At 39.9% G+C, this 25,453-nt stretch overlaps 1 protein-coding gene across 17 annotated transcripts in view; it reads right to left on the bottom strand.

Annotated features, from left to right (window-relative positions):
* The window catches only part of LDB2 (LIM domain binding 2), a 479,555-nt gene that overhangs the window by 143,395 nt on the left and 310,707 nt on the right, over positions 1–25,453 (bottom strand). For all 17 annotated transcript variants that reach the window (XM_065597033.1, XM_008174141.4, XM_008174142.4 and 14 more), the window contains one exon: positions 17,097–17,199. In XM_065597033.1, coding sequence (XP_065453105.1) covers positions 17,097–17,199 — 103 coding nt within the window. The remainder of the gene's footprint in view (positions 1–17,096; positions 17,200–25,453) is intronic.

Genomic DNA, 25,453 nt, shown 5'->3' with positions numbered 1-25,453 from the left:
CTCCCACATTCTTCCCAATCTCCTGGCAGGCTCCAGCAGGGAAAAGGCTGCCCCTAGGCTCTTGCCTCCATTAACGTCCACTTCCTGCACTGTAGTATGGGGCCAGAGCAGTTCTGCTCAGCTTAGGGTGACCAGACAGCAAGTGTGAAAAATAGGGACGAGGTTGGGGGGTAATAGGAGCCTAGATAAGAAAAAGACCCAAAAATCGGGACAGTCCCTATAAAATGGGGACATCTGGTCACCCTAGCTCAGCTTAGGGTGGGAGGTCAGCTCTGCTGCATGGTGTCTGCTGCAGAGACAGAGACACCCCAACTCTGCAGGAAGCAGTGCAGAAAATGTTAACATTTGTATTTTCTATAATTTAATCATATGAACCATGACATTTTCTAAATGAGGCTCCAGTATGTGGCTGCCCTACAATTCTGAGAGAGAGAGTTCTGCACAACAGAGCTGCTCCTAGCTGGCAGCTTGCCTGGAGATGCTTCTTTACGTACACAAAAATAATACTGATGGATGCCAGGGCCCTACCAGACTTAAAAGAAGTGGCAAGTGGCCTTCAGTGCAACTCTTCGCTTCAATAAGGTTGCCAACTGAAGGGGGAAGTACGTTTCACACAGTACAGAGATTCAGCCAATATAGGGGCAAACACACAATGTGGTATTCTCCAATTCATTCCAAGGACGCTTCTGACTCCAAGTGACAGAACCCATATAATATTTGCCCTGTTTGTGTTTGATGAGACAGAAAGGTCATAGCGGGAAAGAAAGGTCTAGGTAAAAGATAGGCAGGATATTTTTAGAGATAAATCCCTCTCATCCTTGCACAGATGTCCAAAGCCTGAGAATCAGCTGACCCACTACAAAAAGAAGAACAGGAGTACTTGTGGCACCTTAGAGACTAACAAATTTATTAGAGCATAAGCATCGGATGCATCCGAAGAAGTGGGCTGTAGTCCACGAAAGCTTATGCTCTAATAAATTTGTTAGTCTCTAAGGTGCCACAAGTACTCCTGTTGTTCTTTTTGCGGATACAGACTAATACGGTTGCTACTCTGAAACCTGACCCACTACAGTTCTATTGGGGCAGGAAGGGCAGGTTGTAAAGAAGCCTGCAAGGCTATATGCAGGGACTGCTGGGTGGCAGGTAAAGTCAGTGAGTTTATTACTATGCTGATCCACTGGCCATAGGCCCCTGTAGTAGATGGAGTGACAGGCTGTTGTGTTGGGTCATTCTCTCATTCCGATATTATTTAGCCTTTGCACAAGGGACAAGGATTAAAGTCCATGGGTGTGATTTTAAAAAGCACATAAGGAAGTTAGACACCCACCTTCCTCTCAAAGTCCTTGTAAGTTTAGCACCTAACTCCATGAGAGGCTTTTAAAAAAATCATACTCTTAGGCCTTGGCTACACTTACCCGCAAGTTCGACGGCTGGAAATCGAACTTCTGGGTTCGACTTATCGCGTCTAGTCTGGACGCGATAAGTCGAACCCGGAAGTGCTCGCCGTCGACTGCGGTACTCCAGCTCGCCGAGAGGAGTACCGCGGAGTCGACGGGGGAGCCTGCCTGCCGAGTGTGGACCAAGGTAAGTTTGAACTAATTCGAACTAAGGTACTTCGAACTTCAGCTACGTTATTCACGTAGCTGAAGTTGCGTACCTTAGTTCGAATTAGGGGGGGTAGTGTAGACCAAGCCTTAGGAAATGAGGATTTCTTACAGCAAATAAGGACATTGGTTCCAGAGACAAAGAACTAGGAGAATGAGAAAAGTTGAAACCTAATTTCTGGGAGCTTCCTATTCTTGGAAAGAACACATGGTAGAAGCTTCCACTGAGATTCACCTTTAGCAAATCATTTTGAGATAATTAAGTCAATCAGAAATCATTTTTGTTGCACTTTTGACACGGACTAAAATTCAGGGGTTAATTTTAAGTATGAGAAAGCTCTCATGAGGTCTGTGGGCAAAATGAATAAGGACTTAGCCAATCCTGACATATGTCCTGAGGAATCCAAGGTGCCACATTTAATAGCCTATATTAAATATGTTGTCTAAGATATCTTTTGGCAGCTTTGAAGAGTTTGAGAAAATGCTATGAACTGGAAACTTGAGGAAGATCATCTTTAGCGCTGCTGCTATCGTAAATAGTAATGGTGGTAGACAGATGAAAGCTTCTATGTTGTTTAGAAAGAGAAATAAATTTCAGAAGTCCTTATTGCATCTTCTGTGGCAACAAAAGAATCCATACAAAAGCACTGTAACATTAAATAAGATACTAACTGAGATTTATTATTTCTATCTTTGATGATATCTATTATCTAGGTTGGTTTTGAAACAGCACAAATTCCTTTTCTGCTGTTGCCTTCCCCCCCGAGCAGGAAACATGAAGGATCTGGATCTGGAACAGGGAGTTTGACTTCTTCTAGAGGAAGAGAAGAAAGAAGCTGGAACTTTTAAGGAAAGGTTTCTGTTGATCCAAATTCATCAATAGCTCACAGCAACCTTATGAAACAGATTTTGGCTACTTCTGAAATATCAAAGAAAAGAAGGGGTTCCCTTTGATGATTTATAGCTTCTCTCGCATCATATAGAAACACAGAATCATAGAAGTGTAGATCTGGAAGGCACCTTAATATGTCATCTAGTCCAGTCTGTTACACTCAAGACAGGACTAAGTAATAACTAGACTATTCCTGACAGGTGTTTGTCTAACCTGTTCTTAAAAATCCTCCAATGATGGAGACTCTACAACTTTCCTATGCAATTTGTTCCAAAACGTAATGACCCTGACAGGAAGTTTTCCCTAATCTCCAACCTAAATGTCCATTGCTGCAGTTTAAACCCATTGCTTCTTGTCCTATCCTATCATCCAAGGAAACTTTTACATGTTTTGTTAAGATGGTAGATTTACTGCCTGTCTCATTTGGCCTCTATGCAACACAGACCAAGTCTCTCCCCAGCCCGCAAAATATGTGAGAAAACAGAGAGAACAAGAGACAGAGGCAAAGATGATAAATAAAATTCTAAAGCTCTCTCTCCCCCTCTCTCAAAAAAAGAGGGAAATATCACACACTTTTTCTATTTTTACAGGGACAGGTAGCCTTCTCTTCCATTCCTGTGGGCACTGTATATAACTCAGATAGATATGGCCAATTAAACATACCATAGGTTGTTGTATAGGCCTGGAGCTAAGAATAAGAATGCATGATCAAACAGACCGTCAAAGGATCCAGTGGAGCTTTGAGAAGATGCTGGTTACTTCTCATCAGAAAATCTTAAACTGAGTTAATCTTCCAAACCAAAAATTTGAAGCACAATGCTGGAGTTCTGCCTGGATTTGGTGAGCTGACCATTTTCTCAAATGAGATATAGAGCTAGTTGGATATTACTTTAACAAGGTAATTCCAAGTGAAAAATAGCTGCTGCACTGCTATGAACCTGAATAATAACTAAATTAATGGAGATGTCCTATCTCCTAGAACTGGAAGGGATCTTGAAAGGTCATTGAGTCCAGCCCCCTGCCTTCACTAGCAGGACCAAGTACTGATTTTGCCCCAGATCCCTAAGTGTCCCCCTCAAGGATTGAACTCACAACTCTGGGTTGAGCAGACCAATACTCAAACCACTGAGCTATCCCTCCCCCTAACTCTTGTAATTACTGATATTTTGGCCTATCTTTATTTAAAAAGAATAATGCAGTTTTGCATATTAAAGTTTTTGTATAAAACATATTCAGGTACAATGTGTAAAATTGTAGGTTTACTCATATATAATCAAACATTATTTATCTTCCCTAGACTGTCTTTGAACAGGAAAGTAAACATGTAGGAAAATCTGCAAGCTCTATCATTGCCAGTCACCTTGAAAAAATTGGTTATTATATGAAAAAGTACTAAAGTTTAACTTTTGTGAATGCCTTGGTAGCAAACTGAAAAAATGCACTTAACTTTAACAAATGGTGGTAAGACTTCAAATACATGGCATAATAGATCTTTTCAAAGAGAATTTTGCATGGGCAAATACTTCTCTCAGGTAGCATTATGGAACACCAACTTTTAGGATGTTTTCAAAGAGAACTTTTCCTGAATACTTATGTAAAAACCTTTCACCTTAGGCATCCCTTGTTTGTGAAAATGATTACTCTTTTTCCCCTTTACGCAACCATGCATAGGCATAACATGTTGTGCGCTTGAGGTAAGACTTTCCCAAGCTTTGATTATCATTGGCTTTCTGGGAGGTTATATTCTCATTGTTCCTAATATAACTAACCTAACCTGACATATCAAATGGAGTGTTTTGTAAAGCAGAACAACGACAAACAATCAAAACAGAAATTTGATTTTACATAGGGGAAAACATAGAAAGACAAGCATTTTTGAAAGGCTTGTAAAGGAAATGTAATTTTCTTCTTCCTGAGTAATATTAAGATCAGATATTAATGTGTACATGAAAAGCAGCATCCCGTCTTAACAGGGATGCCTGTTTTCTGCCCCAGGCTCCCAACTCTTTTTGTCTAATATCAGAATTCATTATTTGAGAACTGCATGTAAAGGGTACTCATTGTTGTCCCTTTCAAATCCCACTGACTTGTGCTTGAAAATTCAAAGCCACACACACACATACAAAACCCATAGTTCACCTCCTATCAACAAGTCTGGGGAAATACGCCATGGTCTGGAGGGTAGTTGTATCAGTTTCACAAAAATAAACTACGAGTGCTGCAAAATTGTGATACCTTTTATTTTAGAATTAGGGTGATAAAAGTGGAACACACAGATAGACAGCCAGCTCAGAGCTTTTGAATTCAAACATACATTCATTATAATGTGGATTAAATAGTGGTTTGAGCCTGAACCCCATAAATAATAGTCTTGTACACTCTTTTTATTTACTATCACTTACAGTATGTACTAAAAGGCCTTTAAATTTAATCATTCACTTCGTCTAGCCTGTACTCATCAACTCATCACCTTACAATAAATAAATTAAATAAACAAGAAAAGTTTAAAAACTATTGACCTTTTATTCTTTCCCTCCTTTCTATGAGCACATAACATGAGGACCCTGTTTTCTTTACCTCCAGCATCACCTGTGTCGTAGGGTATGTGGATGGGGGGGAAGAGGTAGACATGGTATATCTTGACTTTAGTAAAGCTTTTGATACTGTCTCACATGACCTTTTCATAAACAAACTAGGGAAATGCAACCTAGAAGGAGCTTGGGTGCATAACTGATTGGAAAACCGTTCCCAGAGAGTAGTTATCAGTGGTTCACCGTCATGCTGGAAGGTCATAAAGAGTGGGGTCCCCCAGGGATCAGTTCTGGGTTCAGTTCTGTTTAATATCTTCATGAATGATTTAGATAATGGCATAGAGAGCACACTTATAAAGTTTGCCAATGATGCCAAGATGGGAGTGGTTGCAAGTGCTTTGGAGGATAGGATTAAAATTCAAAATCATCTGGACAAACTGGAGAAATGGTCTGAAGTAAATAGGATGAAATTCAATAAGGACAAATGCAAAGTACAAAAACAACAAGGAGTCTGGTGGCACCTTAAAGACTAACAGATTTATTTGGGCATAAGTTTTCGTGGGTAAAAACCTCACTTCTTCAGATGCATAGAGTGAAAGTTACAGATGCAGGCATTATATACTGACACATGGAGAGCAGGGAGTTACTTCGCAAGTGGAGAACCAGTGTTGACAGGGCCAATTCAATCAGGGTGGATGTAGTCCACTCCCAATAATAGATGAGGAGGTGTCAATTCTAGGAGAGGAAAAGCTGCTTCTGTAATGAGCCAGCCACTCCCAGGCTCTATTCAAGCCCACATTAATGGTGTTGAATTTGCAAATGAATTTTAGTTCTGCTGTTTCTCTTTGAAGTCTGTTTCTGAAGGTTTTTTGTTCAATGATAGTGACTATTAAATCTGTAATAGAATGACCAGGGAGATTGAAGTGTTCACTCACTGGCGTATGTATGTTACCATTCCTGATGTCTGATTTGTGTCCATTTATTCTTTTGCGGAGGGACTGTCCGGTTTGGCCAATGTACATGGCAGAGGGGCATTGCTGGCACATGATGGCATATATAACATTAGTGGATGTGCAAGTGAATGAGCCCTTGATGGTGTGGCTGATGTGGTTGGGTCCTCTGATGATGTCGCCAGAGTAGATATGGGGACAGAGTAGGCAACGAGGTTTGCTACAGGGATTGGTTCCTGGGTTGGTGTTTATGTGGTGAACAGCAACTGGTGAACTACACACCACACCACAGAAACACCAACCCAGGAATCAATCCCAACCACATCACCTCCTCATCTATTATTGGGAGTGGACTACATCCACCCTGATTGAATTGGCCCTGTCAACACTGGTTCTCCACTTGCGAAGTAACTCCCTGCTCTCCATGTGTCAGTATATAATGCCTGCATCTGTAACTTTCACTCTATGCATCTGAAGAAGTGAAAGTTTTACCCACAAAAGCTTATGCCCAATTAAATCGGTTAGTCTTTAAGGTGCCACCAGACTCCTTGTTGTTTTTGTAGATACATACTAACACGGTTACCCCCTGATAAATGCAAGTACACCACTTCGGAAGGAACGATCAGTTGCACACATACAAAATGAGAAATGATTGCCTAGGAAGGAGTACGTGAAAAGGGATCTGGGGGTCATAGTGGATCCCAGGCTAAATATGAGTGAACAGTGTAACACTGTTGCAAAAAAAGCTAACATCATTCTGGGATGTATTAGCAGGAGTGTGGTAAGCAAGACATGAGAAGTAATTCATCCGCTCTACTCTGCGCTGACTAGGCCTCAACTGGAGTATTATGTCCAGTTCTGGGTGCCACATTTCAGGTAGGATGTGGACAAATTGGAGAAAGTCCAGAGAAAAGCAGCAAAAATGATTAAAGGTCTAGAACACATGACCTATGAGGGAAGATTGAAAAAATTGGGTTTGTTTAGTTTGGAAAAGAGAAGACTGAGGGGGAACATGATAACAGTTTTCAAGTACATAAAAGGTTGTTACAAGGATGAGGGAGAAAAATTGTTCTTCTTAATCTCTGAGGACAGGACAAGAAGCAATGGGCATAAATTGCAGCAAGGGAGGTTTAGGTTGGACATTAGGAAAAACTTCCTGTCAGGATGGTTAAGCACTGAAATAAATTGCCTAGGAAGGGTGTGGAATCTCCATCATTGGAAATATTTAAGAGCAGGTTAGACAAACACATGTCAGGGATGGCCTATATCAATGGTGAGCAACCTGCGGCCCATCAGAATAATCTGCTGGCAGGCCGTGAGACAGTGTTTACATTGACTGTCCGCAGGCATGGCCACCCACAGCTCCCAGTGGCCGCAGTTCACCATTCCCAACCAATGGGAGCTGTGGGAAGCGGCAGCCCGCATGTCCCTAAGGCCCGCGCCGCTTCCCCCAACTTCCATTAGTCGGGAACGGCAAACCATAGCCACTGGGAGCTGAGGACAGCTGTGCTTGCGGATGGTCAATATAAACACTGTCTTATGGCCCACCAGCGGATTACCCTGATGGGCTGCGTGCAGCCCACAGGCTGCAGGTTGCCCACCACTGGTCTAGATAATAATTAGTCCTGTCATGAGTGCAGGGGACTGGACTAAATGACTTCTGGAGGTCCCTTCCAATCCTATGATCACTTATATTTTCTCAAATTACAACTATAAAATAGTATACCATTTTCTCTATTATGTGGATATACATTTACCTTCTACAATCTAGAGACACTCATAGCAGTTTAAAATATTTTATTGATGTTTATTTAAGCTGATATATCATAATGGTCCAATATATTTTTATTGGTGTTGGGATAAAATTTTCAAAAGTGCCTAAGTGATAGTCACTTCGGTGCTTTTGACAATGTTACCCCTAGGACCAATAAAAGATAAATTTCCTTTTGTTTGAGTTCTATAAAGTACAGTTTGACGGATTTGGTCACAGAGACTCCCCTCGAGACTGTCACTCGATGAGCTGGAATACCACTTAGAACAACCCTCCTGCCAGAATAGATGCCCGTCCACTCCCGTCCTGCTGAGTTAGACACTCCAGTCAGCTCCAGCACAGACCCAAAAGTTGGACCACGCCTCTCTGCAGTTCACTGAAACTGAGATTTGCTCAGCCCAGGGGCTTCTCAGTTAACAGGGACTTTCCCAGCACCAAGAGTTCAGCCTTTCTGGGATCCTGAACCCCAAGAAAATCTTTACTCCGTATAAAGCATTTCCCTGAGCACAAACTCCTCTTCTTGCACACTGCCTGGGGCCCTTATCTTAGTCACTGAACATTTCTCATGCTGCATGGAAGCCCACTCCACATCCCCTGCATACCTTACTAAATTGTTTGGAGCTCCTGCGCCTCAGCACCTCTACAAATACACAAGATCTCTTGCCTCATCTTCAACCCAAAGTTACTAGCCAGTCCATTATGAAGCCAATATAGCTCTTCATGCATGATTGTGAAATGCAGAAAATCATTATGGTCAGTCAGTGGAAAAAGTCAGAAGATTTTTATGCATTTGCCAGAGTTGCATTATGTGAGATTGTATATGATAATGTTTAGGAGGGAATGGAAGCAGTAATGGATTTTTAAAAGACATAACTAAATGGTCAACATATTCATGCAGCCACTAGGTGAACTGGTCAGGCCACATGGATTCAAGTGCCAGCAATATGCAGATGACAGAGAGCTCTACTTATCCTTCATCACACCACTGCCACCAAGATGGCCCCATGCTTGGATCAGCTCAGCTCATGGATGAAGAAGAGCTGTCTGAAGCTGAGCCCAATCAAGACAGAGGTGGAAAGAGGTTGCAGGTACAGTGCATTTCAAAGAGGTTGCAGGTACAGTGCAGTCTCCTTTGGCTGAAAACACACATCCACAATTGGTCAATTCAACCTATTGTTTCAGAGTGCTCCTGAACTCCTTACGGATGCTAAGCTCTCATGTAGCAGCATCTATGAGTAATACTTTCCACCATCCTGGTTGGCTAGGAGATTTCGTCCCATCCTAGTGAATGATGGCCTTGCCTCAGTTATTCATACCTTCTTCACCTCTGAGCTACAGCAAGGCAATATCCCTGGGCATGAAGCCTTTGATATGGAAACTCCAACTGATATAGAATTCTGCAGCCTGTCACCTTAGCAACACAGGTTACCACAAACACATCAAACCTGTCCGCCACTCCCTACACTGGATTTGCATAGAATGGAATCAGGTTCAAAGTCTTGATCCTTATCTTCATACTCCATGGCCTGCGCCCAGGATAGCTCCTAAAAATCCAGGGTGAAGATTGGGCTTGACAGCTTTAGTCGTCAGGCCCAGCAGAACTACAATAGGCTTGTCTGTGCAGGAGACAGAGCTTTCTCAGGGGCGGCCCAACACTGTCAATGAACTCCCCCAGAACAGAGGACCAATCCCACCAAAACCAAACCCTCCACTGCACATACAATTCTTCCCCTGATGTGAAAACAAACAACAAGTGACAGATATTAGTCGTGTTGCTTAATGCACTACTGGAAGGCACTAAGATACTCTGGTGATGAGAGCAATAAAATAGAATAGAATAGAATGCAGAAGCCGACCGTGGATAGCAATGGCACTGCCAGCATCAATTTAAAGGATGAATGGATATATATATATACACACACACACACACACACACACTCAAACATCCATCGTGCTATCTAAATTGTCATACCACAACAGATCACAAGTCCATCTAGCCTAGTATTCTGAGTCATCAGCACCTGATGTTTCAAAAAGGAAGGGGGGGAATATCATAATACACCTGTTCAGTTGTACAGTGCTTTATAATGGAGAGAGGAAGGAATTATTTTTTGAAGCCTGCAGGCGATCACAATTCCCTGAAACATTACTGTTTATACTACTGCTGGATAAAACTCAAAAACGTTCAGAGGTTTGGATTGGTGTCTATCTGAATCTCTTTGGTCCAGAAATCAGGATGAAAATCTCATAAGAATAGTCTCTCTAATGAGATTACCAGCCTCTTCTGGTTCTGCTTATGTCTCTTATAGAATTTGGTGTTTCTACTTCTAAAACCAGACAAAGCATAGGCAAATGAAGATGGAAAATAAAAAACAAACAAGCAGAGAAAAAAATATATTTTTGACCACTAGAAAGTATACAGTTCAGTTGTGGTTGACGATTCAAGCTGAATCTTATTTCTTATAGGGACTGATTAATCTGTCCTTTGTCATGTGTATTAGTACAAGTGTAAGCAATCTGAGGATATGTAAGATATAGATAAAAATTGATATTAATACACAGTGAAACCTGTATTAAGTGGCCACCCCAGGGACTGACAAAAAGTAGTTTGATCTTTTGATAAAGGTAACTGATAGCTTTATTTTAAAGGCTGAAGGTGATTCTATAAAATAATAGATCTTACTAACTTGAGACCAAAATTATTTAAAAATATTTAAGTACATTAATATTTATCTTTTAATCAGAACTAGAATACCTAATATAAACAGATATTTAATGCAGTAATGCCATTTGCAGCTAAAACATGGATCTCTCTGGCAGATACCCTAGACCTATACAAAATAAAAATGTGTGGCCCAGTTCCACTCTCAAGTATGCGAGTGCAACTCTTATTATGTAAATAAGGTGAGAATTTAGCCTATTACATTCATTATATTTAATACCTGTTTGGTGTTTCTGTATTAAAAAATATACTGAAACATAGGTACTGCCACTATTTTCTCTTTTTGTTAATTAAAAAAAGAAAGAAATGACTGAAAACCATCTAATTGGAGACATAAGGTCTGACCCAAATTCCAGTAAAGTCAGTGGTAGGCTTCCCACTGGGCTTTGGAGCAGGCCCATAAATAACTATGTGATCCTGTCATTGTTAAGCTTGTCTTCGCTCCCTATGTCTCTCTGATGGTGTGTGGCACTCACATGTTGTGTCCTATCTTAAATTAGACTGTAAATTCTTCTGGGTAGGGATTGTGTCTTACTATTATGTGTGTGTATAGCATCCAGTAGAATGGGTCCTGATCCCAAGTGGCAACTTTCTAGGTGTTAATGCAAGGCAAGTAATAAATAATAACTGTGCAATTGCAGCATCACCATTTTTGAAATAATTGCCTAGAAGTGTGGAAGTTGTTTTCAGAAGTACCATCTTCCAGGGATAGAATTGGTCCAGAAATCAGGATGGAAATCTCATAAGACGGATGCTAGATGTGTAATATATCAGAATGGCAAAGATATGTCTAAAATACTTTGCCTACTGGCATTTTCCTACCTTCACATGTGTACTAAAGTTTAAGTCAATGTGAGTTTTATAAAATATATGAAAGAGGAAAGAAGCATCTTACATTGGTTCACCCAAAATGCTTAAAATGGTCTTTTAAAAAATTTCTCAAAAAAACAGCTTCTTTTGATTTAAAAATAAATAATTATAAAAGAGCTAACAGATATGGGGTATCAGCAAAAGGAAGGGCATTCCTGGAACTGTATGCATGCCACCTACAAAGACAGGCCATCAGAAGAGCCACTGGTTGATCAACGTTACTGCAAAGGACAAGTGCAATGAAAGTAATGGAGAGATTCTCACTCTGCTCTACCTATGTGATGCCAAAGAAATACTCACAGCCTTAAGGGAATCTAGTCAAAACACTGTATCTAAAACATATTGCAGAATATTGAAGAAATTAGTAAATATCTCAGCCCACAAGCAAAGGAAGAGGGGGAAAGAAAATGGGTTAGTAAAAAGAAAAAGAAAATGGACTCAAGGGACAAGAGAGATGTTGTATTCCAATGTACTTGAATTATCAAATCATGTTTAATGACTGGGATTTCTCAGGAAAAAATAGGAATAAGAGAGAGTATACTTTGAAACATCAGCAAACTGTTTCGTTTGGTAAATATATTTTTTTCTCTATAAATTATGTGAGAGAAGTCAGATAACAGTTTTATGAAACAGGGTATAAAGACAGAGTGCCAGCATCTGATAACAATCTTTCTGACAACAGTTGAGCACATGAGTAAAATGTGACAGATGGTCACTGTGTATTCCTGGGGGCAGAGTCCCAAAATACACGTCTTTGTTTGAGGAAAACACCCAATACATCTCAACCTTCTGCTGTTAGATTGCCAGAAAGTATCCAACCAAAGTCTGAGAGATTAATAGACGATCACAGGGCGTAAACAAGGCAAATGATAGAGTGAATGTGGCTCAGAAATATAAGCAGCATTTGTAATATGCTTGTCTGATGTATTCACAAAGAGCATAATTTGAAATATGGTCTAAAATACACAGAAACAAACGATTCTTTGTAAAGGCATGGGCAGTACCTACTTAATCACTTTAAAACCAAAACCATGTGCTATTTAGTCCATTGTTGGCTGCATATTACATTACTGTAAAATCACTTCTACAACATGCCAAGATAAATCCAGAATGAAGAGAAAAATACAAAACATATTTCATGCACCAAACAATAAGTAAACGAATCACAGTGCATAATGCGCACAGTATATTTCACCCACAAAAAACAATAGCAGCTATAATATAGAATGTATATTCACATATCTAAAGATTTAGAACAGCAATGAAACTAATAAAACAGTATATTTTTCTAGGAAATCACGAAGCAATCTAGCGGAACTTGATCTTTCTGAAATTTCTACCTTTCTAAACTGTGTAAAGTTATACAAAGATATATACAGTACGATGATGTAAGCTCATAAAACAGTGCCTGAAATCCACAATATTTTCTATGTATAAGCTTTGGATTGTAAAGCTTAGATAAGCCCACTCTGAAGTGTCTATCTTTACCTAATATAAATGTAATTTAGGTAATTTGTTACAGCTATAAATGTAAGAACTAATCCCTATGTTCCTTATAGTACCTATTTCTCCCGTAAATACGAAGCTCTCAGCTAACTAGACAGTAACCTAGACATGTCCGATTCCGGTACAGTGGCAGATACATCTATTATGTGTTACAATGTCACTTGGCTCTGAAAGAGTTAACTTTCTAGCTCCTATTTTCTGCAGTGCTGCATAAACACTGCACATTATTCTTACTGAGCATGCTTCATCTTCCCTGTCTCCACAGTCTTGGGCTGTCAATCAACTGTCAGTTCCTACCACATCAGCACAGTGTGCATCATCAGGCTGTCAGCGCAGCAGCTGATGAGACTCTGCTAAGGGCTGTCAATCAAACTTGTTTCTCTTATCTGTTCTGGAAATATTTTGTCTCAGAGAAACAAAGAACCTGGGCAACAATGGATCAGAGTCTAGTATTTACTCTTTTACAAGGATACAAGGCTCTTAACAGGAAACGCACATGTTTTATCCACAACCAGGAAAAAAATCTGTTTTATTATGCTAAGTTGCAAATTTTCTTGTCTTGCATAAATCCTATTGTGGTCTTGACCCAGTAAACAGGGCGTAATAAATTAAACCAAATTCAATTTTGATTACATTGTAAAATGTATTTCACAGGTTTCCTTGTTCAATTACTTTGTTCAGTGAAATTCAGCAAACACTGTGCAGTGCTTTCAGTTTAAAATTAAGTAACATCTCTTTGACTGGTATAAGGGGGCTTTTCCTCTCCTTCAGGCACTGGAATGTGGGGTCTTACTGTGTCTATCTCCAGCCTAAAGGCCAGTCTACAGAATACACTTAGGAGTCCTACACACCTTTATTACATAACAATGTACATTAATTTTGTATGGCATTTGTCCTGAAACTGAATTGCAAGATGTTACACATAGTTCAACAACATATGGATAGAGTTCATAATAATTAATAGCAGAGGGATAGGGGCGTTAAGGGATATATGCAAGGGAGAAAATATACATTTCCAAATGAGGTTTGAAAGACTATGGTAATCTCCCTGGAATTCTGTACCAGGAGCTAAAGAGGCTAAGGGCTGGTCTACACTGGGGGGGGGGGGGGTGTCAATCTAAGATATGCAACTTCAGCTACATGAATAGCGTAGCTGAAGTTGAAGTATCTTAGATCGATTTACCTTGGGTCCTCACGGCGCGGGATCGATGGCCACGGCTCCCCCGTCGACTCCGCTACCGCCTCTCGCTCGGGTGGAGTTCCGGAGTCGACGGGGAGCGCATTCGGGGATCGATTTATCACGTCTAGACGAGACGCGATAAATCGATCCCCGATAGATCGATTACTACCCGCCGATCCGAAGGGTAGTGAAGATGTACCCTAAGGCTCTTGCTCCTACAATGATAAGAATATGAGAAGGGACAGCAGAAACCAGGTCTGACTGATAGGTTGTGTTACAGGTTGAGCTGGGCCTTTAAGAGGAGTTCAGCTCCCAGCTCTGAGCCAAGTCTGGTTTTCCTCACAGATCAAGGGAATTCTGGAACTTGTGGTCCAGACCATTAGAGTGATAGGCCTGGAGAGAGGCAGTGTTATCTTGGCAAGCAACTTTTCTCAGTGTAGAGAGGAATGTTGGAAACTGTAGTGATTTAATTGTGAGTCTCACCAAATTTGGTGTTTTTCTTAAAACCTCAGTCTCCTGGAGTCGTGTGATTAAATGAACAATTTCCATTTTTTTAAAAAGTGAGTTTACAACCCTCACCATTGCCAAGAAAATCTTTAAAACATTTGTGCGAAAAGTTTAAAAATCAGAAGGCAAAAAGAATAAAAAAAAGTATTTTTTTGAAAATCATAATTTTTCAGACAGTCTCATGATTTTGGGGCCTAAGTTATGATTTTTGAATACTTGGGATTGGCAGTACATGAGAGAGAGAGCTGAAGAAAGCTGGTGGAGCCCTCCATTGAGGAGGTGGATATATTGTCAAAGGAAAGCTCAGACAGAGGTAGGTGTCACATTTAGTTCTGAATGTTGTGAGGTCACTAGACATTTTTTATTTCATCTGCCAGCAAATTCCATACTCTTGGTCCAGCTGCTGTGATGGTCCTGTCCCCCATGATATGAGCCTCTTGCTATTAGTCAACAGTTCGTTGTTCCCAGGGAATAAAGCTATTGTAGTAGGTCATGGTCCCTGAGAGAAAGAGTGTCTCAGGTAACAAGGACTGATCCTACACATGGCTTTGACATTCAGGAAAGAGACCTTGAACGGAACTCTGTGTTCTGTGCGGAGTCCCTGCAAAGAGTGGTGAATTGTCCTGATGACTTGTATTGCTGGCAAAGTGGACTGCTCTGTTCTAAACTAGCTGGAGCCTTTTCAGGACACGAAGCTTCATTCCTAGATAGAGAGAACTGCAGTAAACTATGAGCCTAGAGAGCCTGTCCATCTCCTCCCATTCCTTCTCATACACTATCTGAGAAGGTCATAACTGGGACAACTCATGCTCCATCCACCCAGGAAGGTTGCTCTTGAATCCAGATAATATTTAGGGAACAGTCACTGGCCTAGCTGTTTGACAGGTCAGGAGACACTTAAAAGAGATTTTACAGAAATAATGAATATAAATAGGGCTAGTACTGAAAACATCAATATTACTTCATGACAGAATTATGCAAATATTTGCTAATGAAAGTAGAGAAATAAAAAAGTACTGAAAAAACCTCTATATGATCAACTTTAATCATATTGTTAAGGAGTATCATAACAAAAACTACAATAACAATAGTTTGTTCAGAGGTCACCAATTTTTTTTAAAATCATGCATACTGGACAAGTTTGAAGTGTACTCACAGTAATTTGATCTTTCAATCACATTTATCAACAGCAATGCTGAGAATTACAGCCCTGGCCCGCACTGAGCTACCCACACTTATAGATAGCACAACCATTATCAAGCGTTTGTGACAACCAGAATATTTTACCCTGCGACAAATTATTTCATATGTGGTACTGTTTTCCAGAAACACAACTCCCTCTGATCTAACTGGACATTAATTGCTTTTTGGCTGATGTATCTGTGTCTTCTCGACTGATAACACGACTAGGAAATCTGATATCTGACAAGTTGACTCAACCTAATCAGGACAGATCAGCTGTTACCAATGTTGCTACAGGCTGTAATTTCAGGACCTTTACAGAGTTATCACTCGCTTTGAAAGGCAAGAAACTGTAATTCTGTCAACACTAATCCCAAAATGTGCGTTCAACGTGACTGCTATATTTTTTCTTTAGAAAAGGTAACACTTGTCAAATAAATACCTGAGATAATTGATAAAATGAATTAGAAGTATGTGAGTGATACACTGACAATCAGTCAATCTCAAGAAAAATAAGAACCTTGCAAGATTCAGAACATTAAGCACAGAGCACAAGCTGTCACAGAGAAGCCGGGGTCACTCAGAATGGATTGAAACAATTTGCAATGCAGTTTTTCAATGTTTATGTATCTCTGTGTTGCCTGGTGCTAGAGTAGAGTGAATAATTCACTGGAAACAATTTGTTCGATTACTTTTAGCCCTTTCTCCTGCTCATGGAACATGGGCAAATGGATCATAGTATTGTCAGATGTGTTTGTTACTCAAATTTATTCATGGATTGATTGACCATATTCTAAATTTCAGCATCGTTGCTTAGTTGTGATTGGTCAGTTAACATCCAATGGCAGATCTTCAGCTGGTATAGATCAGAATAGCTCTGTGATGTTGATTGGGTGGTGCCAATTTACACTAGGCAAGGATCTGTTTCTTGGTATTTGTTCTGAGCTCTGAGTGAATGTGGAAGCTCTTCCATCAGGAATACTGCAATTTCCCACAAAATTCCCTTTCTGTGAATATTTTTGCCAACAAAACTGCATCATTTGAAAGTTAATGGAAAGTGAACATATAAAAAGTGCAAACACAGCCAAAGCCAAATTTAAAAATTCCAGTGAATATTAGCAGAATGTTTCGCATTATTTGCCCAGGTCAGCTTGCATCTCACATACTTATATTCCAAGTATAGAAGTACACAGAAATTTCAAAACTTAAATTTCTTTCTTTGAGAAAGCCAACCAGTGCATTTTGTTTATGGAACTTGATGGTAGCTTCACGTGTTGTAGCAAGCATTCCACTATCACCAGCTCTTAGTTCTGTATTGCTTTTATAGAATAAATGCACAGAAACTAAGGCATAAAATTATAACAATAAATTTGTCTCTTACTGTATCGCTTTGGTCCATCTTCCAAACAAAATGAAAGGGTTAAGGTTGCATCATCTTCAAAAAACTCAGTTGCAAAGGCATCCCACCAGAGGTTGTCACTATCCTAGGAAGAGAAAGATTATTCATTTAACATATGGCAAAAAGAAAAGAATCTCTTTTAAAAGAAGAAATTCAAAGGACCCCATTCTTGGTTTGGGATCTGTCTGTGTGGAAGGGTGGATGTCCAGGCGGTCATATTTCAAATTAATTTACTCATGTAAGGGTTTGGTTCTGATTTAAGGAAACAGATAACATATTATTAATAAATTATAATTTATTTTTTGTATTACAAGATCTTCCATTAAGCTAGGCACTGTTCAAACATATAAAATAACATAGTGTTGTCCATACAAATGAATATTTATACACGTTTTGTTAAATCTTAAAAAAATTTTAGAAATCATTTGGTACTTAATATACTGTAATATTTTTTTTTCTTTTAATGTGCTACCTATATGGTACGATTGGTCTTGAGGGTGAGAAGGAACCTTACTTTATTCTGTAATCCTATGTAATGTGATCATTATTAGCATGCACCTACATATAAGTTATTTTGAAACTAAATATAATAGCTATTGGACTTAGATGCATGTATTATAACTATGACAGTCCTGTAGGTTAATTAAATATCAGCTAGTTATTTAAATGCACTTGTTGAGAGAATTCTTTACTTTTCAATAGGACACAGAAGATGAAACCAGCATTTAAAGCCCCCCGCCTGCTTTCTGAAACATTCACTGCTCTACACTAATAGACTATAATAATTATTAACACAAGGTAAAATATACAGCATATTACAAATAAAATACTAATGCTGGATTGATGATCTTGGAAATTGAACCAAAATTTTTCAAATCTGGGTGCTTAAATTTGAGCATTAAAATCTATAGTTAGGCACCTAAATAATTATTCTGATTTTCAAAGGTACTCAGTACCCACAGTTCTTCATGAAGTCAATGGGAACTTGAAAATCAAGCGCTTTATTTAGGTGGCTGCTGTTCAGTTTAGTAAAGAGATGATTAAGGGGGAATGTAAAAGAGACCTATAAAATCATGAATGGTGTGGGAAAAGTCAATAGAGAAGTGTTATTTACCTTTTTCCACAATATAAAAACCAGGGGGTCACCCGATTAAATTGATAGGCAGCTGGTAATACTTTTTCACACAATGTACAATTACCCTAAGGAACTCATTGCTGTAGAATGGTGTGATGGCCAAAAGTATGAGTGGGTTTTGAAAAAGAACTAGATAAGTACACAGAGGACAGGTCTATCTATTGTTATTAGACAAGATGGTCAGGGATGCAACCCCATGCTGGGGGGGACCCTACATCTCTGATTGCCAGAAGCTGGGAGGGGAAGACAGCTTATATCTATGCACTCTCCTTGAAGCTCTGGTACCAGTCACTGTTGGAGACAGATACTGGGCTAGACAGACCATTGGTCTGACTCAGTATGGTAGTTCTTATGTTCAGTCTCCATTCATCTTGGCTTCTGTGCTGAAAATATACATCAAGGATTCCAATCAACATTTATTTTTTACAACATACCTGTATCCTTGCCTAAACCCATCCACACATTGACACACACCAGCATAAATGATGCACATGCTCTTAATGTTCTGAGGACAACAAGAGTAGGGAAAGAAAACTATTTGTGGTTTAACAAACACAAATGAAAGAAAATCTAGTTAGGCAGCTCGTTCCAAAATGTGGAGGGCATATCTGCAACATGGATGGATATACCAAGGCACTGAGATTTAAATGACCTGCTGAAGCTCACAACGTGACTCAGTGGCAAACCTGGGAATATAAATCAGGAATCCCATGTATTGTAACCACTCTACAACAATCATACCAGCAGTCTACCCAATGGGTGACTAGATGCAATTTGGTGAGCTATAGGCAGACACAGTGGTGCAAGCTTAATTAATTTCTTATTGGTACACTGCACCAGCTAAAGGGGAGGGACACATGACCTCCCCACGTGACCCCCCCATGTGACTCATCATGTGACTCCACCCCACCCTGCCCCCAGCCTGGGGCCCCGCACTCTCCCCTCTCCCTCCCCCATGATCTATTCCATGTTGCCTGGGGGGCGGGGGGACTCTGTCCTCCTCCCACTGCGCCGGAGACTTCTGAACTGCAGGGCTCTCCAGAACCGCAGTGGTGAAAGGAACAGGGAACCACAGCAGCAAAAGGAGCAAAACGAGGGGCCACTGGGTGGCCCCACGCCAGCAGTTCCTCTGGCGCAGCTGTACCGCCCACAACTCTGTCCTCCGGCGGGGCTGCTGTACAGATCCCAGACAGAATTCAGGAGACGCAGCTGCATGAAAGGGCTGGGAGCGGAGCTGGGGGCGGTACAGCTGCACTGGAGGAGCTGCCGGTGTGGGTTCGCCCAGCAGCTCCACATTCTGCTCCTCCTGTCTCTTTCCGGTACGGCATATCGGCTATAAATACCTCACTGGTACGGTGTACCATATCATACCGCCCTATATGCGCCACCGGGCAGACCTCATATATCCTCAAAAATATGTATCACAGGCAGCAAGCACTTATCACCTTGATCTAAGTAAACAAATAAAACTTGGGATAAAATGCTAATATAAGTAAAATATGCATATATCATATCAATTATATGTACACAAACTGATAAATAACTACATGGTCTTTTTAGACACTCCTCCTCCTGCCTTTCTTTTCTTAAGAACCATGTTATAGGCTTGCTCTCAATTGCGTTTCAACAGCTCCTTTTTGTTGACATTTAATAAAGTAATAAGAGCACTTCATAACATTCGAGTTGTTGTTATGATAATACAAGAGCTTTCTTGGCTGGCTGACAGCCTTTGTTATTCACTGTTCCTCATCAATGCTTATTCCTGCTTTTAGCAGCGTCACCAACAGGAGGCAGTGTGATCAGGAACAGAGCCGTTTGGGAGTGCCTGAGAAATAATTCAGTCATGCGCTCAAAAAAGATGAAACAAGATTTTAAAATAAATAAATACTGACCCCACTTTTCAAAAGTCTATTGTCAGTGAGAGATTCCTGCTCTCTCCTGCGTGGCTGTGTAACTTATGGGGGTGTGCACATGCACACACCGTTGTATTTATTAGCTGAGGCGCAACGGTGACAAGCACGGAATAGATAGACAGATATTCCAAAACAGCACAGCACATGGGCTTCCAACAGCTCCCCTCTGTATTCTGAGCACTAATGCTTCCCTCATGGCAATCTGGTGGGTTGCTATCATAAGTACATATAATAGTTTATTGCCCAGCCAATAATTATGGGCTACCACTTTCAATCGCTTGCCACCCCATTCTACCTAATTCTTTTGCACATGTTTCTTGTACCTGAGAAGGGGATGGAGGGTTAAGGAAAGTCACATATCACATTTACAGTTCTGCAGTGGAAAAGCTCCTGTTAGTTCTGTATTTTAGTATGATCACAGCTACTAATGAAAATCCAACAATGAGAGAGGCGAAAGGGAAGCATCACACAATTGTAATGCACACATAAAACAAAGCGAAGAGTATAGGAAAAAGAGCAGAGCTTCAGTTCAAACCGCACATACTTTCATTCCCTCTCATTTCCACTAATTCTAAAGGCTAGGAAAGTGTAGCAACTACATTATTGTAGATTGTCTCTAAGGATAAATAAAAACATCCAGCTTCTATTGCAGTTTGAACACTGTCCAAAGTCTTTTTCTGGTGTTTTTTGCATACTTAAATTCAGGAATAAAAAAAAACAACCACCCAGTGGAATGTACACATTGTGCATAAAGAATTAGATACACTTTCCTGATTAATCCTCTTGTCCAACCTCCTCACAAGGGGGTCCATCCGCACTCATAGTCAAATGGTGAACAAAACCAAGGGAGATATCCCCAGTCAAATTGCAGAAAATGGATATAATTATTATGAAAAAAATGGAAGAAAAATCCCTTTCCCCACAAAAAAAGAAGGATATTGAAGTCAAGGCTGCCCCCAGGCATCTTTAACTTATGCGCTGACAGGTTACGTGGGATTTTGCCAGAGTAATTATTTTTCTATTCAACAATAATGAGAAATTACCATGGCAACCTCCCTTTCACATAGTGCACTCACACACTGGAAAACTGAAATAATGGACCAAATGTAACAAAAAAATTAATATTTGGAAAACTATTTTCATTAAAATAAACTTAAAGAATAGGTCAAAGGGGATGAAAGGACAAACGGAAACCAATATTTAGGTCAGTGAAAGAAACAACTTCTCTAGAAGCAAAATGTTACCTAGAAGCAAAATGTGCCTCAGTCACGACTGTCACTGTTCCTTCTTATCACCTCCACCCTATTGTTAATTGCATTTTGAAGTGTGGTTCAATTCTGAACAGTGTTCATGAATTGTGGGGCTCCACTTTTATTTTCTCTCACTGATTTCCATGTCAAGTGGGCTCAGTTTTAAAGATATTTTTTTTTCCGACAGTCCTACAAATTCACTCTGAGATCTGGAAGTCAAGCAGGATTCTTTCCTCCTTACATACCTGCATCCATAGTAGTCTGCAGACCAAACAATGCCTTCCCTCTTGCCTGCAATGGGGACTGCTGGACAGGGGAGCTGACTCTGCAATTGGAACTTAAGGCCAAATTGCCCCTCTCCAGTGAGGTGAAATATCTACAATGTTATCCTGTGGTTTTCTCCTAGTTCTTCTATTGGATGGAAGTGGGGTTTGCTCCCTACTCCCACTCTGAAACAGGGAATCTAAAGCCCAAATGTCACAGGAGGTACATGGTCCTTTGCCTCCACACAGCTCCCTACCAAGCTGTTGCTCTTCCCTTCCTCCTGTAAGTGTGGCCCCAGTAGAGCTGTGCTGACATGTTTCTACTGTGGAGATTGTTGGGATTCCCTCCAGGCCTACAGGGTTCAGCACCTGCAATTCCCCACTTAAATAAGAGAGTTCCACAGCACAGAGGACAGGTCTGTGACAAAATCATTACAACCTCAGGCTGTATCACCTTTACTAATTATTCCTCTCTCCAAGTGTGAGTTTCAGGAGAAGGAATGACATGCACCCCCAGTCCTCCTTCCTACTCTCAGATTACCAGTCTGGCAGAGTACAATAGAGATATACACTTATCTCAGAACTGCTTTTACTAGCAGGACCACATATTGATTTTGCCCCAGAGCCCTAAGTGGCCCTCTCAAGGCTTGAACTCACAACCCTGGGCTTAACAGGCCAATACTTAAACCACTGAGCTATCCTTAGTCTGAGAATCTTCTGCAGGTCCAGGACATGGGTGTGGGGAAATAGTGGCCTAAAGATGGCTGCCTCCATTTGACCAAAAAGTGGGGAGACATGTATAGAGGATCCCCACTGCCTATGACTCTCTGGGGAACAAGCTGGCCTTAGTTAAAAAAAAATCTGTTGATGACGCAGCTGAATCCTGTTCATTTCTCAGTTGTCTGTGCATGTATCAGAGGTGTACAAGGTATTGTAAAACAGCGGTTACTGGAGCTAGTAAATGTGACTCTGAATGCTCACAGGAAGCACATCTCTTGTGAAAAGGGACCATTTTTACATAGTCATTTTCAGAGAAGAACTGCATTGTAAATACCAACCTATGTGCTCAGCACTGTATGAGCCCTGGGGAGCTTAAATTTTAGTTCTGCCCTGCAATAATTCTTTATTGACCCTTATTATTTTCAATACTATGTAAATCCTCACTCCTTTTGGCAACATGTACCCTTCTCACTTCCTTTCAAGTTAACTCTGCACAAGGAAACTATTGTCTCTTAAGGGAAAGAATTCCCCTCTCCCCCAAACACGCACACAAAAGCTATAGCTGAAGTTTCTAAGTGCAATACAACAGAAGATTTGACTTTAAATACATCTGTAAAAATTGACAAACTTTAAAAATTATGGAAGTCAGAAGATAAGATTTGCAAAAAACTCTGACACCAATTTTATACCCAATTTACACATGTAGACCATGAAACATAAAAATTCTCATTGACTAATAACCCAACTCTGCCCTTGGATTTGCCCCAACTTTAACTCTGCCTACAATATTTAAGGGCCTGCTACAACTTCCACCAAAGTCAGTAGCAGTCTCGCTTTTTACTTAATTGGAAATTAGATCAGACTCATATATGCTTTTTAATACTATAAATGTTGATAATTGATATATTTATCTATTTCTACCTATATCTACCTATATCTATATATTCTGTAATGGATAATATTTTTACAATGTGGTATAAATTGTGTTGTTGTCTGTCTTTGTTACTATTGGTACATCTGAGACAGAATATTGATATTTGAATTATTTGATTTTGTTTGTGTACAGTTGTAAGAAAAGCCAAACTTGTATGAATAAGAGTAAGAACATAAGAACTGCCAAACTGTGTCACACCAATGATCCATCTAGCCTAACATCCTGTCTCCAACAGTGGTAAGTACCAGATCTTCAGGGGTGTGTGTACAGAACAAGGTGATTTTAGAGAGAGCCACCCCTGTCTAGACACAGTATTGAAGGTATAGGTGCAACATGGATTTACATAGTGACATGATATTTTCTATCCCTTTCCTAATAGTTCCTCACATTTTGTCAGCCTTTTTGACCACTGCTGCCTACTGACCTGAAGTTTTCAGACAACTATCCACAATGACTCCAAGATCTTTCTTGAGTGGTAACAGCAAATTTAGAGCCCATTCATTATATGTGTAGTTGGGATTATTTTTTTCAATGTCCATTATTTTGTACTTATCAGTGTTGAATTTCATCTAACATTTTGTCATCCAGTCAACCAGTTTTATGAGATCCCCTGTAACTTAAATATCATGAATAATTTTGTATCATCTGCAAACTGTGTCACTGTTCATTCCCTTTTTCAGATAATTAATGAACATGTTAACAGCACAAGTCCTAGTACAGATCCAAGGGTGACCCCAATGTTTATCACTCTCCATTATGAAAACTGCCCATTTATTCCTACCCTATCTTTTTACCAGCTATTGATCCATGAAGACCTTCCCTATTATCCCATAACTACCTAGTTTCCTTAAGATCCTTAGATATTAGAATGTTTATGTAAAGTTCTGAGAGAAACCTAAATGATTAATGCATACAATTCAGTTAAACTTCGTATTTGCATTTTGATATAGGGCAGAGTTAAGGTCATTTGGCTGTTGTACATTGTGAATTTTTCCGTTTAAATGAAATCTCTGGGTGAATTGTATGTTAAGTAGTTGGCAAATATCCAATCTACTATGACAAAGACTGTTAGTAACCTTTTTATGCCCAAATCAAAGTTTTAATAAGCTATATTATGCAAAGAGTTTATACATATATACCTATATTTGAATTTTGGAGTTAATGGAGTATTCCATTTTAAAGTTTTAAGTGGTTAAAGAATCCTGAGAACATTCTGTTTTACATTGCAAAAAGTGCTCATCTTTCCACATTTGAAAAGTTTTTATCCTACATTTATAAAAATATTTCAAAAGTCTCCTTTATCACAATTATTTTCATAGCAATAGCACCTTTCTATGAAAAGTCAGGGTGGAGTTTGTCAAAATATGGCTTATAGTCTACATCTATGGAACAAGTATCGAAGGGGTAGCTGTGTTTGTTGCTTTTTACAGATCCAGACTAAGAGTCCCGTGGCACCTTATAGACTAACAGACGTATTGAAGCATAAGCTTTCATGGGTGAATACCCACTTCGTCAGACACAAGTGGGTATTCACCCACGAAAGCTTATGCTCTAATACGTCTGTTAATCTATAAGGTGCCACAGGACTCTTTGTTGCATCTATGGAACAGTCACCAGTGCCTCTATAAATACTATATTATTTGTTTGGTGCCAACAATTTGGTTGGTATTTCACAGCATGCAAAATAAGAGTCAGTCTGTGCCCAGAAGCGTTTCCAATGCATGATTCCTTCTTTTGCCCTGAACAAAGATATGTGTGAGAGCCATGATAACATTCCCTGCCTACCCTCCATTCCCTTCTTTCCCCATAATCCCCTTCTCTGCCCCACTCAGAGATGGGCACATAAGGCAAAAGTCACTTCAAAAGAAAATCTCATATGCTTCTCTTTGGCAAGAGTTCACATGTACGATGATGTGGGACCTTTTCTTCCTCTTAGGGCCCTTTTAGGTAAAGCACACACAAATTTAATCCTACTATCATTTCTCCAAGGTTTCTGCACCTCTTAAATGACCTTCTTTATCTGAAATAATGTAGCAATCAAAGGTATATCTGACGGTGAGATACAACCTCTTCTTCCATTCAGAACAATGGTCCTAACAATACCTGGTAACTTTGCCAGACTAA

Source organism: Chrysemys picta, chromosome 5, assembly GCF_011386835.1.
Source record: "Chrysemys picta bellii isolate R12L10 chromosome 5, ASM1138683v2, whole genome shotgun sequence".
Classification (NCBI taxonomy): domain Eukaryota; kingdom Metazoa; phylum Chordata; order Testudines; family Emydidae; genus Chrysemys; species Chrysemys picta.
Note: the sequence above shows the minus strand (reverse complement) of the source record. Positions and strands in the feature narration are given on the sequence as shown.